The 15000-nt window shown below is 41.2% G+C and overlaps 3 protein-coding genes across 4 annotated transcripts in view; 1 reads left to right on the top strand and 2 right to left on the bottom strand.

Moving 5' to 3' along the window:
- The window catches only part of LOC143750649 (uncharacterized), a 10588-nt gene extending 10008 nt beyond the window's left edge, over nt 1-580 (bottom strand). Inside the window, exon 1 of the mRNA XM_077243840.1 lies at nt 478-580. Within this exon, the coding sequence (XP_077099955.1) occupies nt 478-541 (64 nt within the window). The 5' untranslated portion in view covers nt 542-580. The remainder of the gene's footprint in view (nt 1-477) is intronic.
- Nucleotides 581-4187: 3607 nt separating this feature from the next.
- On the bottom strand, nt 4188-14568 carry LOC143750662 (putative transcription factor ovo-like protein 3). 2 transcript variants are annotated; one of them, XM_077243863.1, is made up of 4 exons: nt 14002-14568; nt 8611-8795; nt 7248-7431; nt 4188-6093 (listed from the first exon to the last, which is right to left on the bottom strand). In XM_077243863.1, the coding sequence occupies exons 1-4, from the start codon at nt 14090-14092 to the stop codon at nt 5783-5785; spliced, it is 771 nt and encodes a 256-aa protein (XP_077099978.1). In that variant the 5' UTR covers nt 14093-14568; the 3' UTR covers nt 4188-5782. The 2 variants fall into 2 exon arrangements, with proteins under 2 accessions (XP_077099978.1, XP_077099977.1); XM_077243862.1 differs by having other exon boundaries at nt 8611-8798.
- vaspa (vasodilator stimulated phosphoprotein a) overlaps nt 7281-15000 on the top strand; it is a 56013-nt gene continuing 48293 nt past the window's right edge. Inside the window, exons 1-2 of the mRNA XM_077243856.1 lie at nt 7281-7460; nt 8620-8732. The gene's annotated coding sequence lies outside the window, so the exon portion shown is untranslated. The remainder of the gene's footprint in view (nt 7461-8619; nt 8733-15000) is intronic.

Here is a 15000-nt window from a genome sequence, read left to right on the forward strand (position 1 = left end):
TGATATATTAAACTTTTGCCGTATCCGGTCGTCAAAACTCCGAACACATCTTCCTTTTTTAAGAATGACCTAAGTGACGTTCTCCTATATTCAAGTCATCCAGAGTCGCGGCCAAAGCCGATTCGAAAGACCGCTGTTCGCCAGCAGCATCTTCTTTGTTTTCAAGTAGCAGGGAATTCAAATCACCTATGGAAATCAGGCAGAACCGTCACAACTCTGCCGTCATTATGTTAAGCCCGCCCACCAACTCTATACACGATGTGATTGGCCTGACCAGAGTTTGGTTTTTCCAGCTGGAATGCCAACGGATAGTTGCTAGACCACACTTTCTGCAAAATAATTTTTGCTGCCGCTAGGGTGTCTAGATTTCTAGGCTACCGAGCACACAACTGATGTTGGCGCGCGCGGTAAATGAATTTCGCGAGAGGATAACAGATCTACACGCGACGAAACGGGAACTCGCGAGATCATTCATACCCTGCGCGCGCTCATGACATCTCCTCTGCGCGCAATACAAGCCCTCGCGCGCGCACATGATCATTCCACACGCTCTCGCGCTCGATCTGCTCTCCCTGCTGCTTTTGCTCGCTCCAACAATTGTATTTTTGGCAGTCGAGGGGCGGGACTTACTGTTTTAATAACCTCAAATGTCATTGGTTACTTCCCCTTTTCCAGAAGTCAGTTGTAATTGGACACCTGTCACTTAAGTTGATTAATGTGTAATGTGATTTAACGCATTGTTAATGTAGAATATATTCTTACCAGATACTTTATTAACAGACAGTCTTACTTGTGATTGCATTGTGTTGTTAAGAGATATTTACAGACTGTAATGACGCATTTCCATGGTTATTAGCATTGTAAATCTACCAAAATTTCTTCACGTCAAGTCTACCGAGCCTGCGCTTCACATCAGCACTGCCGAGCCAGAGACTGTTCATGCCTGGTCAGTCTCCACTGAACCCTCACCTCCAGCCAAGATGGCCGCCTCGCCGCCTGAAAGCCTGTCCCTGAGCCAGTGCCCATAGCTCCGCCCAAGAATTAATTTTTTTTGGGGGGGGGGCTATACGTCGGCCAGACCCCTCCACGGAAAGGCCACGAAGGACGATCCGCCATGGTCGCCCGAAGGGTCGTCTCCGCCCTGGCCTTCTGCTCCGCCCTCGTCTCCTGCACTGCCGGTACCGTCCTGGAGTCTTCGGTCCTGTAGACCCTGCTGACCCTCCTGAGGAAGACTCCAGGACGCCCGTCCCCCCCGTCACAGTCACCCACAAGTCACATGTCTTCCTTTGTTCTGTTTTCCCGCCATTCATCTGTTTCTATGGTTACTGTCATTTAGTTCATCATCTGTTCCACCTGTGTCTTGTTAATCATAATCTGTTGAAATTATATTAATAGTAAAAGTTTGTATTGGAGCTTGTTGCCTCTTCGTCTTCAGCCTACACCACACCTTGACTCCTGCACTGACAGCATTAGAACTGAACTGAACTGAGCAGGACGATGACATCACGGTTTACTCCAGAGCCGTTATATATTTAAATGAACTGAACTTACTTAAGCTGGACTGTGACGCTATTTTCTTCTGGAAACAAACTCTGTTGCATTATTTTCCTGTTCTCTCTGTAAAGCTGCTTTGAAACACTCTGTATTGTAAAAGCGTTGTATAAATAAAGGTAACTTGACAACATAATTTAAGTCAAGTATTTATTTTGTTTGAAATATTATTTGATAATTTAGACAAGATCTATGTTTGATAGTAACAAAACACAATAAAAGTCACACACACACACACACACAGCAGAGAGAGAGAGGATGACTGAGCAACACAACAAAAAAGGGCTGGAGCTGGAGAAACACAGACTCACACACACACACACACACACACACACACACACACACACACACACACACACACACACAGTCCGCTGAGTGCCATCTGTTATATCACGTGTTTGTGTTCATGAGTTCCTGTTCACTGATCCATCAAACTACATCATATATGCCATTTTGTTCAAAACAAGAAGTGAAGTTGTTTTAAGCATTAAACAACATTTAAGAATGAGTGACTTAGAAATAAAGTTGGCTTATTTATTTAACACAGTGTGAGATATTTTCATTCTGGGAAAATGTCTGTCCGTTTGTTAAACACTTTTATCTCGCGATTTAAATAGTTTAATGAAGCTTCTTCCAATTCTTAAATGATAAAGACATTTTCAGTTGATCCACTCTGTGTGGAGTGGGCGTGGCTTGTATGATCTGCGTGGAGTGGGCGTGGCTTGTATGATCTGCGTGATGTGGGCGTGGCTTGTATTATCTGCCTGGAGTGGGCGTGGCTTGTATGATCTGTGTGGAGTGGGCGTGGCTTCTGTTTCTTGTCAGGTTCGGTTGAGGCGGATCACAGTGAACTACAGAACTACACTATGATTGAAAAAAATTAATTATTACTTTTATTCAGCAAGGATAGGCTACATCAATTTTATCAAAAGTGACAGTAAATACATTTATAATGTTACAAAAGATTCCGAAACGAATGTAAATATAGGCTACATATACTTTTCTTAAAAATGGTTCAAAGGCTGAAATGTGATGTTTATTATTTTATAAAACATTTTGTTTTGTCAAAAGCTGTATTATTTGAACTGTAACGTTGTATAAGTCGCTGTTTTTTCAGTTACTTTATGGTTCTGTTCATAGGCGTAACTTTCAGTAAGCAGGGAATGCTTACGGGCTCGGACCAATCAGGGGCCCGCGTGACTGCAAGATATTGATTGACAGCCGGGGCCCCCTATCGCATTTTACTACTTTTAGTCAGATCGCATTTTACTTTATCGCGAATTTATTTGAATAAATAATGACAACAACATATTTTACTGATCATTGAATACTCTCTATGATCCTATCCTGTCCTTCATGGTAGCCTACTCGTGGACATTGTGTCATCACATGCTGATGCTGTAGTAGGGGCCCCGCCTCGACAATCCTGCATAAGGGCCGGTGTTAGCTCGTTACGCCACTGGTTGTGTTGTTATCATAGATCTTGCTCTACTTCACTCATATGGTATTAGTTTTATTTGTGCATGTTTTAAAGGATTGGTCAAAATGAAAATTTCCTAATAATTTACTCACCGCAAATGCCATCCAAGATATCATGTCTTTTTTTCCTCAGTGGAAGAGAAATTAAGTTTTTTTAGGAAAACATTTCTGGATTTTCATTCGAATAAAGGACTTCAACGAGCCTGACCTTTCAACGTGATGATGACGTGGTTCCCAGCGCGTTGCAGATCAGCTCAATCCGAACAATTGTAGTTAAAAAGTATATATATATATATATATATATATATATATTTTTTTTTTTTTTTTTTTTTTTAAATGACCCATCGTTTCGCTAGAAAAGCTCCTCCTCCTCAGCTGGTAGTGCACAGCCGTTAAAGCACTTCAAAGATCTTTGAAACTGCATTGATTTGGACTTCAAAATGTTGGTTGCCATTGAAGTCCATTATTCGAAGAAAAATCCAGAAATGTTTTCCTCAAAAAAATGAATTTCTCTTCCACTGAGGAAAGAAAGACATGATATCTTGGATGGCATTTGCGGTGAGTCAATTATTAGGAAATGTTCATTTTGAGGTGAACTAATCCTTTAAGTTTGATTGTAAAGACTCCTGTGACTGTGATTATCTGTGATTGTGTTATTGCTCCCTCTACTGGAGGATCTGCTGCTGTTTACAGATATTACAGCCTCGGGTAACAGCAACGACAAACATTCAGTCACATTACAGCGATTCCCAAACGCTTTGAGCTAAAGTATAGTTTAAGTTAATATTTCAATCATTTAACAACACTTTCATACTGTATGTTCATGTTTCTCTGATGTCAGTCGCATGGTGTTTAGGAATATTTCATTCAAAAGAGATTGTTCTCTCTTCATTTACCTTCATGGAATAAATACAGATAATATTAAGTGATATTTTTTGGGAAAATGGTTATATTTAATGTTAAAAATGTGTTCTCATTTGTTTTCAGGTAAGAATTTTCAAACTTTGAGGTCATTAAAACGGCCTTGAAAGTGACTATAACTGATTGTTATATAGTTATATTGTTGTGTATAAACTGTATTTTGTCAGCACAGCAGTGAAGTGTGTGTTGTTACAGCTGTTAGCCGCAGCATGAACATTCATGACATTATTCCCCTCTGAAAGGGTGTAAAAGAATCAGGTTTATTGAAGACAATGAGACGACATGCAGCAGATCTCACAGCTCGTGTTGTGTTCAGAAGGCAGAAATTAAATAGCATGTGAAATATTATGCATTATGCAACACAAACATAAGTATGTTACATTGTTGTCATCTATGCTGCATGTTTAATTCCTCGAGTGCTAAAATATAGGGATGCACGATATATTGGTCACTATATCGGAGTCGGCCGATGATGTTCATTTTTAATGTTATCATTATTGGCTAGATAGGAAAATGTGGATGATATATTAAAGCAAAGCTGATAAATAAAGTATTATTTCCTTCAGCTGAGACTCTTCAGATGCGACTGTTCAACATGATGGTTTGAATTGCTTGAAATAGGATTGGAATCCCTCGAAAAAAGGAAAACACAGTTCAGGTCAACATGTGCAGCGCAAGTGTGTCATATCGGCTACATAACATTATAAAGAGAAGAAAACATCATTATAATTGTGTGTTTGGGACGTGGCTTTTAATGGTGAGACTTTTGTTTCTGTAATCAGGCTCTCAAAATTATATAAATGTTTGGATTCAGATTTATCAACCAATATATCGGTTATCGGTTTTCAAATATAAAGAATTATCGGTTATCGGCTTTCAAATTAAAGAATTATCGGTTATCAACTTTCAGATATAAAGAATTATCGGTTATCGGCTTTCAAATATAAAGAATTATCGGTTATCAACTTTCAAACACAAAGAATTATCGGTTATCAACTTTCAAACACAAAGAATTATCAGTTATCAACTTTCAAACACAAAGAATTATCGGTCATCGCCTTTCAAATATAAAGATTTATCGGTTATCAACTTTCAAACACAAAGAATTATCGGTTATCAACTTTCAAATATAAAGATTTATCGGTTATCAACTTTCAAACACAAAGAATTATCGGTTATCAACTTTCAAATATAAAGAATTATCGGTTATCAACTTTCAAATATAAAGAATTATCGGTTATAAACTTTCAAACACAAAGAATTATCGGTTATCAACTTTCAAACACAAAGAATTATCGGTTATCAACTTTCAAATATAAAGAATTATCGGTTATCAACTTTCAAACACAAAGAATTATCGGTTATCAACTTTCAAATATAAAGAATTATCGGTTATCAACTTTCAAACACAAAGAATTATCGGTTATCAACTTTCAAATCTAAAGAATTATTGGTTATCTGCTTTCAAATATAAAGAATTATCGGTTATCGGCCAAAATGTTCATATCGGTGCATCCCTACTAAAATAAATAAGAAAATATTGCGTGTCATACCCATCTCACAAAAATAAATAATGAGTTAATCATAACCCATTAAGTTATGAAAACGTTTTTCCTAAATGTTCAAACATCATTGGAATGTTACTTTTGAATGCTCTTCTGAAACAAGTAGTAACACTAAGAAAATGTCAAAACTGAACGTTTCAGGAAAAAACAGTCCTTGAACGATGTTTTGTGTGAGAACATTATTAAGGAGCAGATAACGTTGATGTTACTGTAAGAACGTTTGTTGGTCACTGAGAGCCTGCTTGAGTGTTTGATGCTGGTGTTGTTCACATGTAGAGGCCGGCGGAGGGATACAGCACGAAGGGCCCGATGCCGTGGTTCGACGGGTTCTCCAGCAGGTGTTTGCGGTAGTAGCGGCGCAGGGCCGGGCTGCTCGGGTGCTGCTGTCGCACGTGGAGGAAGTATTCATCGGGCCGGCTCGAGGTGAAGCCACAGTCCTCGCACACGAAGATCTTGGAGCGCCGCTGCCGGTACGCGTACTGTTGCCTCACGCCGTGGATCTTCCTCAGGTGAGACTCCAGAGAGCAGCGTTGAGTGAAGGCCTTCTCACACAGTTCACACCTGTACGGGCGGATACCTGCGCACAGGGCACACACACACACACACTCAGAACTCACAACACACACTGTCTCCGATACGACACTGCGGTCGGTAAGATTAAGCCTATGCATTAAATTGATCATTTATAAAGATTCTATGCTCAAAGAATCATTAAATTGATCAAAAGTGACAGTAAAGGCATTTATAATGAAGATTCTATTTAAAATAAATGCTGTTTTTTTATTTTCTTTTCCAACAGAGAATCATGAAAAATAAAATGCATCAGTTTTCACCAAAAATAAACTATTTTTAACATTGATAATAATCATAAATGTTTCTTGAGCATAAAATCATTATATTATAGTGATTTCTGAAGGATCATGTGACACTGAAGACTGGAGTAATGATGCTGAAAATTCAGCTTTGATCACAGGAATAAATTACACTTTACTATATATTCACATAGAAAACTGCAGCGCTTAAAATAAACAGATATCATGCTCCGGTGTGACGCTGATATAGTCATTGGTCTTGTTAGCCTTTTATTCTATTCTATTATTCTATGTCATGTTAAAGGGGTCGTTGATTATGATTTCACTTTTCTAACTTTAGTTAGTGTGTAATGTTGCTGTTTGAGCACAAACAACATCTGCAAAGTTACAGCGCTCAAAGTTCAGAGCAAAGGGAGAGATTTGCTTTTACAGAAATCACTTTTTAAGGACGACAACAAACGGCTGGTAGGAACTACACGACATTCCTCCCGGGTTAGTGACATCACAAACCCTAAAATTTACATAAACCCCGCCCCTGGAACACGATTTATAGATTTAAATGACAGAATATGCTAATCAACTAACCATCAGAAATGTCCTGTTGCTTCTACATGTTGTCACTTCTTCTTGAGTCTCTCCATCTTTGTCTGACTCCGGTTTGAACAAAAAAGGCTTAAAGGTTTTTGTAATTTTCTGTGTGTGTGTGTGAGGTAAAAGGATACCAGCTCTTGAAGCTCCGCCCCCTGTGCCGGGAGCAGCAGCTCATTTGCATTTAAAGGGACAGACACAAAAACAGTGTGTTTTTTGCTCACCCTCAACAAGTGATCATTTTAACATGCTATATAAAAATAACATCTGTGGGGTATTTTGAGCTAACACTTCACATAAACACTCTGGGGACATCAAATACTTTTCTCACCGGTGTGTGTGCGCATGTGTCTCTTGAGGTCGAAGGTGTCATTGAAGCCTTTCCCGCAGTATCTGCACGGGTGTCTCTTGATCAGACTGTGACACTTCAGGTGTCGAGTCAACATGCGCTGGAGCGGGAACGCTTTATGACACACCGAACACAGAAACTCAGACAAGCCGCCGGAGTCACGCGCCTGTATCAGAGGAACACATGCATGTGCAGGTAAACACTCAATGTTCTCTGAAACAAGTTGCATTTATAAAACATTAGACCAACATCCAACTGAAACATTCCATGAGCAATGCATTCGTAACGCTTATTACAGAGCAGGGTCTCGTTTATAACCGTTGCGTCGCACAAAACAGGCCCTGAAAGAGCCGTACGCCACTTCACACGCATGAGTTATGAATTATAAAAACACACTTGCCGGGAGAATGTGTAAGTACATCTGTAAGTTACTCTGATCATGCAGACGAACATTAGAGACGGAGCAGTTTAACGACACCAATGGAAATGAAAGAAAGGAACATTAAAAGTTAACATAATAAAAGAATGATTTAAACTATGTTTTACATCTGATATACACTTTTAGATTAAATATGCCATTCTCATTAATGGGGTTGAGCACTTAAATTACATCAAATCATTACCGAGAGGTTAACTCGTTTTTATATTCTAATAAATAGTAATATTCGTAGAGGATGCGCTGCTTTGAACACTTTTCCTGAGGCATGCTGTGTTACAATGTTTGCTCAGCGCATGATAATAGCAGAACTCGTGGTCTGAGAAAATATTTTCACACAAATAATGATCAGTAATGCTCAATAAGGCCAGTTTCCATTAAAAATATAAAGCAATTAAAAATACTATTTGGCCAGTGGAAAAGATTGAGAAAAACGTTCTTTAGAATGTATTTTATATTAGGCCTATTTGATTTATTTATTGAAAAACAATGCAAGGATCGGCTACAAAATGCTTTTTTAGCAATGTAATATGACACACATCCATATCTCATATTTTCCTAATGTCTTGTACCGTTAAACATGGAATCACGTGGATAAATATGCATATGCAAATGATATGCAGATGAGGATCTGCATAGTAAAACAAGGCGTTGTAAGCTCATATATGGATATTTCGGGGAGGAGTCGCATGAGAACACAATCTTCCGCTGACTGGGGTTTATAAAGGGAAGTCTGAATATTTTTGGCATACGCCATTTTTGGCTTTCGGGCGCGCATACACTTTTAGTAAGGATCCTACACACAGTTTTGTAAATGAGACCCCTGATAACTCTAAACGAACGTTCAGTTCATGTTACTGGATGAACGTTTGAGAGGATGTGAGATGTGTAGTTCATGTTTGTCGTCACCTTGTTCAGCGGTGCTGATGTTAATGCAGCGGGAGGAAGAGGAAGAGGAAGTGAACTCTGAGACGCCTGAACTCTCTCCATCCCATAATCCTCTCTGCGACGTGCCAGATCTTCAGAAGCAGGTGTGTGTTTATGGACGCACTCCGACACTGATTCTAGACCAGCAGCACTGTGTGTCTGTACAGCTACTGAAACACACACACACACACACACACACACACACACACACACACACACACACACACACACACACACACACACACACGCACACACATACAAACACTCATTAGATCAAACAGAATATCCCACATTAATCGATTATCGCTCCCGTGTTGCTCATGAGACTTTTTTCCTCAGGTTTTTTGTTTAGCTTTCAGCACAATTAAAAAAAATATATATAATAAAATAAAATACAAATTCTCAGTTTTTTTTCTTCTTTGTTTCATTAATATTTTTAGAAGACTGGTCAGGGGTGTGGCGGCTTGGCAGGCCAAAACACATCTTCCGTGAGGAGGAACCCAAAACACTATGAACAAGTACGTGATAAGATCGGGCGAGAGCGGGGGAGGAGGATCGACCTACAGGACGGACCATGGCAACAACCTCGGAAAGTATAAATCGGACTTTGACACAGCATGACGGTACAGCTGTGGTTTGCACATGTGGGAAAGTTTGCAAAACACAAAAAGCCTTAAGATCCATCAGGCAAAAATGGGTTGCCTGCGCCCTAGTAGTGTGCAACGCACAGGGTAACCTGGTGAGACGGAGGAGAGGCTGGGACCGGTGGCCAACCACAGTACCCAGAATCTCCAGGCACACAGCAGAGAGAGCGCGGGCAATGCCATTTCGGATGTACCTCTGAGGGAAACACCAGGGCAGAGTGGCAGCAGCCAGCAGCACTTGCAGCACAGCCAGGAGGCAGGGGAGCATGCAATCAACTGGCCGTAAAACAGATGAGATCTTGCCAATCAACACCTGTGCAGCTGAGGGAGAATCGCAGGATTAAGGAGATCAAACAACTTTGTGCTGATTTCTGAGGCTCAGGAAAGCTTTCAGGCAAGCTGAAGAGGAGGAAAAAACAGCTTTGAATGAAATCCGGGACAACCTAAGAGAGCACATAAAAACCTTATGCGGAGCAGAGTACTTCAGGAGAGACCGAAGACGGCGGGCAAAGCAGAGGGAGAAGTTCACCAAGAATGCGTTCGCCTACCTGTCTAAGCTCCTGGGGGACAAAAGATCGGGTCAAATCCAGGCATCAAGGGAAGAGGTAGAGAAGTACCTCTCAAGTACACACAGCGATCCAGCAAGGGGTACCAAACTTGAGATCGGAGAGACCTTGATGAAACTTGCAGAACCAACTACCAAGTTTGCTGACCAAGAACCCTCATGGAAGGAGGTTAATGACTTTCTCAAAAGGGAAAGGGCTGGCTCAACACCGGGACCCAATGGGATTCCATACAAAGTGTATAAACAATGCGAGCGGCTGAGAAGGAGACTCTGGAAGCTCTGGAGGGGGAATCGTCTTCCAGGTGAGTGGCTCATTGCAGAGGGGTGTTTTATTCCCAAAGAGGAAAACTCATCGAGCATAAAGCAGTTCCGTACCATCTCCCTTCTGAATGTGGAGGGTAAGATATTTTTTGGAATATTAGCGAGCAGACTACCCACTTTTCTGCTTCATCCTTTCTGCGTCATCTCAAAGATAATTGAGGATGCAAAACGGAACCATGGTGATCTTACAGTCCTGTGGCTCGATATATCCAATGCATACGGAACTGTCCCTCACAAGCTGGTGGATCTCACACTACATGCGTACCATGTCCCGGGGAAAGTCCAGCACCTCCTGCAGGAGTATTTCAACTGTTTCAGGATGTGATTCACCTGTGGGAACTTCACCACCAGCTGGCAGCGGTTAGATAAAGGCATCGTAACTGGATGCACCATCTCGGTTATCTTGTTTGCAACTGCAATGAACCTCTTGGTCAAGACAGTGAAAAACCCTAGAAGAGGTGCAGTTCTGGCAAGCGGGATTCAGCAGGCTCCAGTTAACGCATTCATGGATGACCTGACCATAACAGCAAGATCATTCCCAGAAGGTCGGTGGATTCTAGAAGATCTATTCAATATCATTGCAGGCGCCAGGATGGAGTTTAAGCCAGCAAAGTCAAGGAGCATTGTGCTGAGGAAAGGATGGGTGCAGGACCAGTTTTACTTCAGGATTGGAAATGACCTCATCCCCACTGTCAGTGAGAGGCCCATTAAGAGCTTGGGAAAATGGTTTAGAGCGGAACTGAATGACCGAGAGAGTGTGAAGGAAGGCGGCGGAAGCTTGGATGCGAGCCTTGGATAAGAGTGGGATACCTGGAACATTCAAACTCTGGGACTACCAGCATGGTGTGCTCCCAAGACTTCTTAGGCCACTGCTCATGTATGAAGTGCCGTTAACAACAGTTGAAGCCTTGGAAAGGAGGATCAACACCTTCCTTCGCAGATGGCTGTCAGTCCCCAAAAGCCTTTCTTCAATTGGCCTGTACAGCTCGGGAAGCAAGTTACAGCTGCCATTAACATCTGTGGTTGAAGAGTTTAAGGTGGCCAAAACCCGGCAGGTGATAATGCTTCATGACAGTAGTGACCAATTGGTCCGCCAGGCAGATATCACCATCCGCACAGGAAGGAAATGGTCAGCCGGCAGGGCTGTGGCAGAGGCAAGGCTACGCCACAAAGACATCGTGGGGATGGTCAACCAAGGCAGGCTGGGCCTAGGAGTTATAACCGGAGCTAGGTGGAGGGATGCTAATGCCAAAGGTCGCCACAGCCTAGTCCAGAAAGAGCTCCATATGGTGGAGGAGGAGGATAGGCTAGCGAGGGCAGGAGCTATGAAAAACCAGGGGAGGTGGACATGTTCGGGCGGTGTCCAAGGAAGACCATTGGGGTGGAGGAATATGGAGGATAAGAGCATTAAATGCTCCTTCTGTGCTCCACATACGATGTCCTCCCAAGACCAGTGAATCTCCATCGTTGGGGGCTGGTTGAGAGCCCAGCCTACACGCTGTGTGGGAAACCGGCAAGCCTTGAACATGTGTTGTCATCATGTCAGGCTAGCCTGGCTGATGGCAAGTTTAGCTAGTGGCATGACCAGATACTTGCCGTGCTAGTTACAGGCCTGGAGGAAGAGAGAAGGAAGACCCACAACAGCACGAGGACGACAGCACCCCGTTTGATCAGGTTTGTTTGAGCAGGGGAGAGCTCTAGTGGGACATCAACTGGCGCAGGAATCCTGACATCGGCTACTGACTGGGACATGAGAGTTAACCTCCGGAGACAGCTCAAGTTTCCAGAGATCACTACCTCAACTCTCAGACCAGACATAGTTCCGTGGTCCAGAGCAACAAAACAGGTGGTGCTGCTTGAACTGACTGTGCCATGGGAGGACAGGATAGAAGAGGCCCATGAGAGAAAGCTTGGGAAGTACCAATCACTCACCCAACAGTGCCAACAGGTGGGATGACGGGCATGGAACTTGCCAGTGGAAATAGGCTGCCGAGGATTACCTGGGCAGTCACTTTGGAGCGCCCTGTCCAGACTTGGTATAAGAGGTCCCAGTAGGTGACGGCTCTTGGCGAATATCACAAGAAGAGCAGAGACAGCATCAAGATGGCTGTGGCTGAAGCGCTGCGAGCAATGGAACAACCCATAGGGTAGGGAGGGAACATAGAAGAGCACTGGCTGTGGAGCCCAAGGGGCCGAGGGGGCTGCCCCAGGACGCTAGGGTTAGCTGTCAAGCCCTCTGGAGGTGTTGTGGGTTAATTGACGAAACACTGTTGAAGGAGCGTACCCATCTGATGACCCGAAGAAAGCACCTTGGGCCCACAACACAAAGCTCAGCGGGTTGGACTTGTAATGCGTGAGTGTTGGCCATCACCTCATAGGCGGCTAGGACTTCACCCAGCGTGAGACCGATGATCCCATCGTATTTCAGACTTATTGAATTTTCTCAGGTTTTTTGTTTGGTTTTCAGCACACAAAATATAAAATATAATAAAATACTTTTTCTCAGGCTTTTTGTTTGGTTTTCAGTACAAAAAAATATTAAAATATAATAAAATAAAATATTTATTCTAATTTTCTTTTGTTTGGTTTTCACAATTTTTTTATATATATAATAAAATGAAATATTTTTTTCTCAGTTTTTTTAAATGGTTTTCAGCACAAATAAATAATTAAAATACAATAAAAAAAATTCCTCAGGTTTTTGTTTGTTTTAGCAAATTTTTTTTTTAAATATAATAAAATAAAATACAAATTTCTCTGTTTTTTTGTTTTATTTTCAGCACCTATATATATATATATATATATTGTATATATATATATATATATTACATATTTTACAGCTTTATTTCTACAGCACTTTATACTGGACAGGTTGTTTTAAATCAGCTTCACAGTGATAACAGGAAAATAGCAGAATCAATTATTCAAACTTCATCAAAGATGAGATAAATTCAGAACGTTTCACTAACGTTCCAGTTATTTCTGAATGTTCTCTAAAAGTTAAAATGTTTTAAAAATGTTTTTTCTTGGTAATGTGATCGTTAATGGAAACATTCCATTATATCATTCTTCAAACAATATGGAACGTTACATTGTATCATTCTTCAAACATTATGGAACGTTACATTATATCATTCTTCAAACATTATGGAACGTTACATTGTATCATTCTTCAAACATTATGGAATGTTACATTGTATCATTCTTCAAACATTATGGAACGTTACATTGTATCATTCTTCAAACATTATGGAACGTTACATTGTATCATTCTTCAAACATTATGGAATGTTACATTTGAATGTTCTCTGAACTTTCTGAAACAATTTGTTACATTTAAAAAACGGCAGATGAACATCCAACTGAACATTCCATGAACCCTGTATAAAAAATGATTTGTGCTGACATTTTGAGAAGATTATTAAACGCCAGATAACTTTGAACGAATGTTACTGCAGGAGCTTTTGTTCATATCTCTGAGTAAATGATGCGCAGGTGTTCAGGTGTTCATCTGTTCATGTGTTCATGTGTTCAGGTGTTCAGGTGTTCATGTGTTCATGTGTTCATGTGTTCAGGTGTTCAGGTGTTCAGGTGTTCATGTGTTCATGTGTTCAGGTGTTCATGTGTTCAGGTGTTCAGGTGTTCAGGTGTTCAGGTGTTCATGTGTTCAGGTGTTCATGTGTTCATGTGTTCAGGTGTTCAGGTCTTCATGTGTTCAGGTGTTCAGGTGTTCAGGTGTTCATGTGTTCAGGTGTTCATGTGTTCAGGTGTTCATGTGTTCATGTGTTCATGTGTTCATGTGTTCATGTGTTCATGTGTTCATGTGTTCATGTGTTCATGTACCTGCGGTGGGCCCGAGGCTGAGGTCCGGCTCCGTCCACTGCCATCCTCCACACATCGACTGCTTCCTCTTCACCAGGAACGAGCGCGGCATCCTCGAGCTCCTCTGATGAAGTCCACTCTACGGTGTCTGGAGAGTGAATCTCAGAGCGGAGGATTTCCATATCTCTGGAGAGAGGACACACCTGTGTGTGCGCGCGCTGCTTTAACTGCTGCTCCGCTGGTTTGCATGCCAGGTAGAGAGAATCTGGTCTCCTCATTTAACTGGACCTGCCATGCAAATGGAGCCGTGCGGCTGAAGGGCTCGGCGCTCTAACAGGAGCCGCGCACTAGGAAAATCATGCTTTTATTTCACGTTCCACTTGATTGTCTGTCGGGTTTATGTCACCTAAACTGGGACAAAGGCAATTCAAATCGGCTTCTTTACTGTTGACTGTCTGTTAACCTGCCGGTGGAAGAGCTTGAAAGGCTTTAGTTGGGACAGGTGTGCTTTTCTTCAGACTCCTCAAAAGCTTTTCCATCAGTTATCTGTCAGTGCAACTGTGCCCAGAACATCGGCTCGGCGTGATTATACTGGAAATATGAATGTTAATGCACTCGAATTAAAATAAAACTTACATTTAAACATTTTCATTTAACTTCTTATACTAAAATAACTCAAACTGAAATAGAAAAGAGAAAAAAAAAGTTTATTTATATAGTGCCTTTCAAGACCTCAAGGTCGCTTTAAAAAAATGAATACTAAAATAACAGAAACTGAAATAAAAATGTATAAAAAATACAAATAAACACCCCAAAAATTAATATTTTTTTAATTTATATGACGCCTTTCAAGACCTCAAGGTGGCTTTAAAAACAATATCTAATTTTTTTGCTAAAATAAATCAAACTGAAATAAAAAAAATATTGTTTAAATACAAATAAACACACACAATTTAAAAAAGGATTTATAAAGCGCTTTTCAAGACCTCAAGGTCACTTTACAAAAAATTGTAAAAGTAA

This window comes from Siphateles boraxobius, unplaced genomic scaffold (assembly GCF_051911475.1).
Source record: "Siphateles boraxobius isolate OS27281-9 unplaced genomic scaffold, OSU_SipBor_1 25, whole genome shotgun sequence".
Taxonomy (NCBI): Eukaryota; Metazoa; Chordata; class Actinopteri; order Cypriniformes; family Leuciscidae; genus Siphateles; species Siphateles boraxobius.

What these genes read in the sequence shown, in the direction of transcription:
- LOC143750662 (XM_077243862.1), bottom strand. Translation starts at nt 14,092, where the DNA reads ATGCCGCGCTCGTTCCTGGTGAAGAGGAAGCAGTCGATGTGTGGAGGA. An exon ending in CATCAGCACCGCTGAACAAG is followed by an intron (nt 7,432 to 8,610) that starts GTGACGACAAAC and finishes CCTCTGATACAG; the next exon opens with GCGCGTGACTCCGGCGGCTT. An exon ending in ACACATGCGCACACACACCG is followed by an intron (nt 6,094 to 7,247) that starts GTGAGAAAAGTA and finishes CCCTGTGCGCAG; the next exon opens with GTATCCGCCCGTACAGGTGT.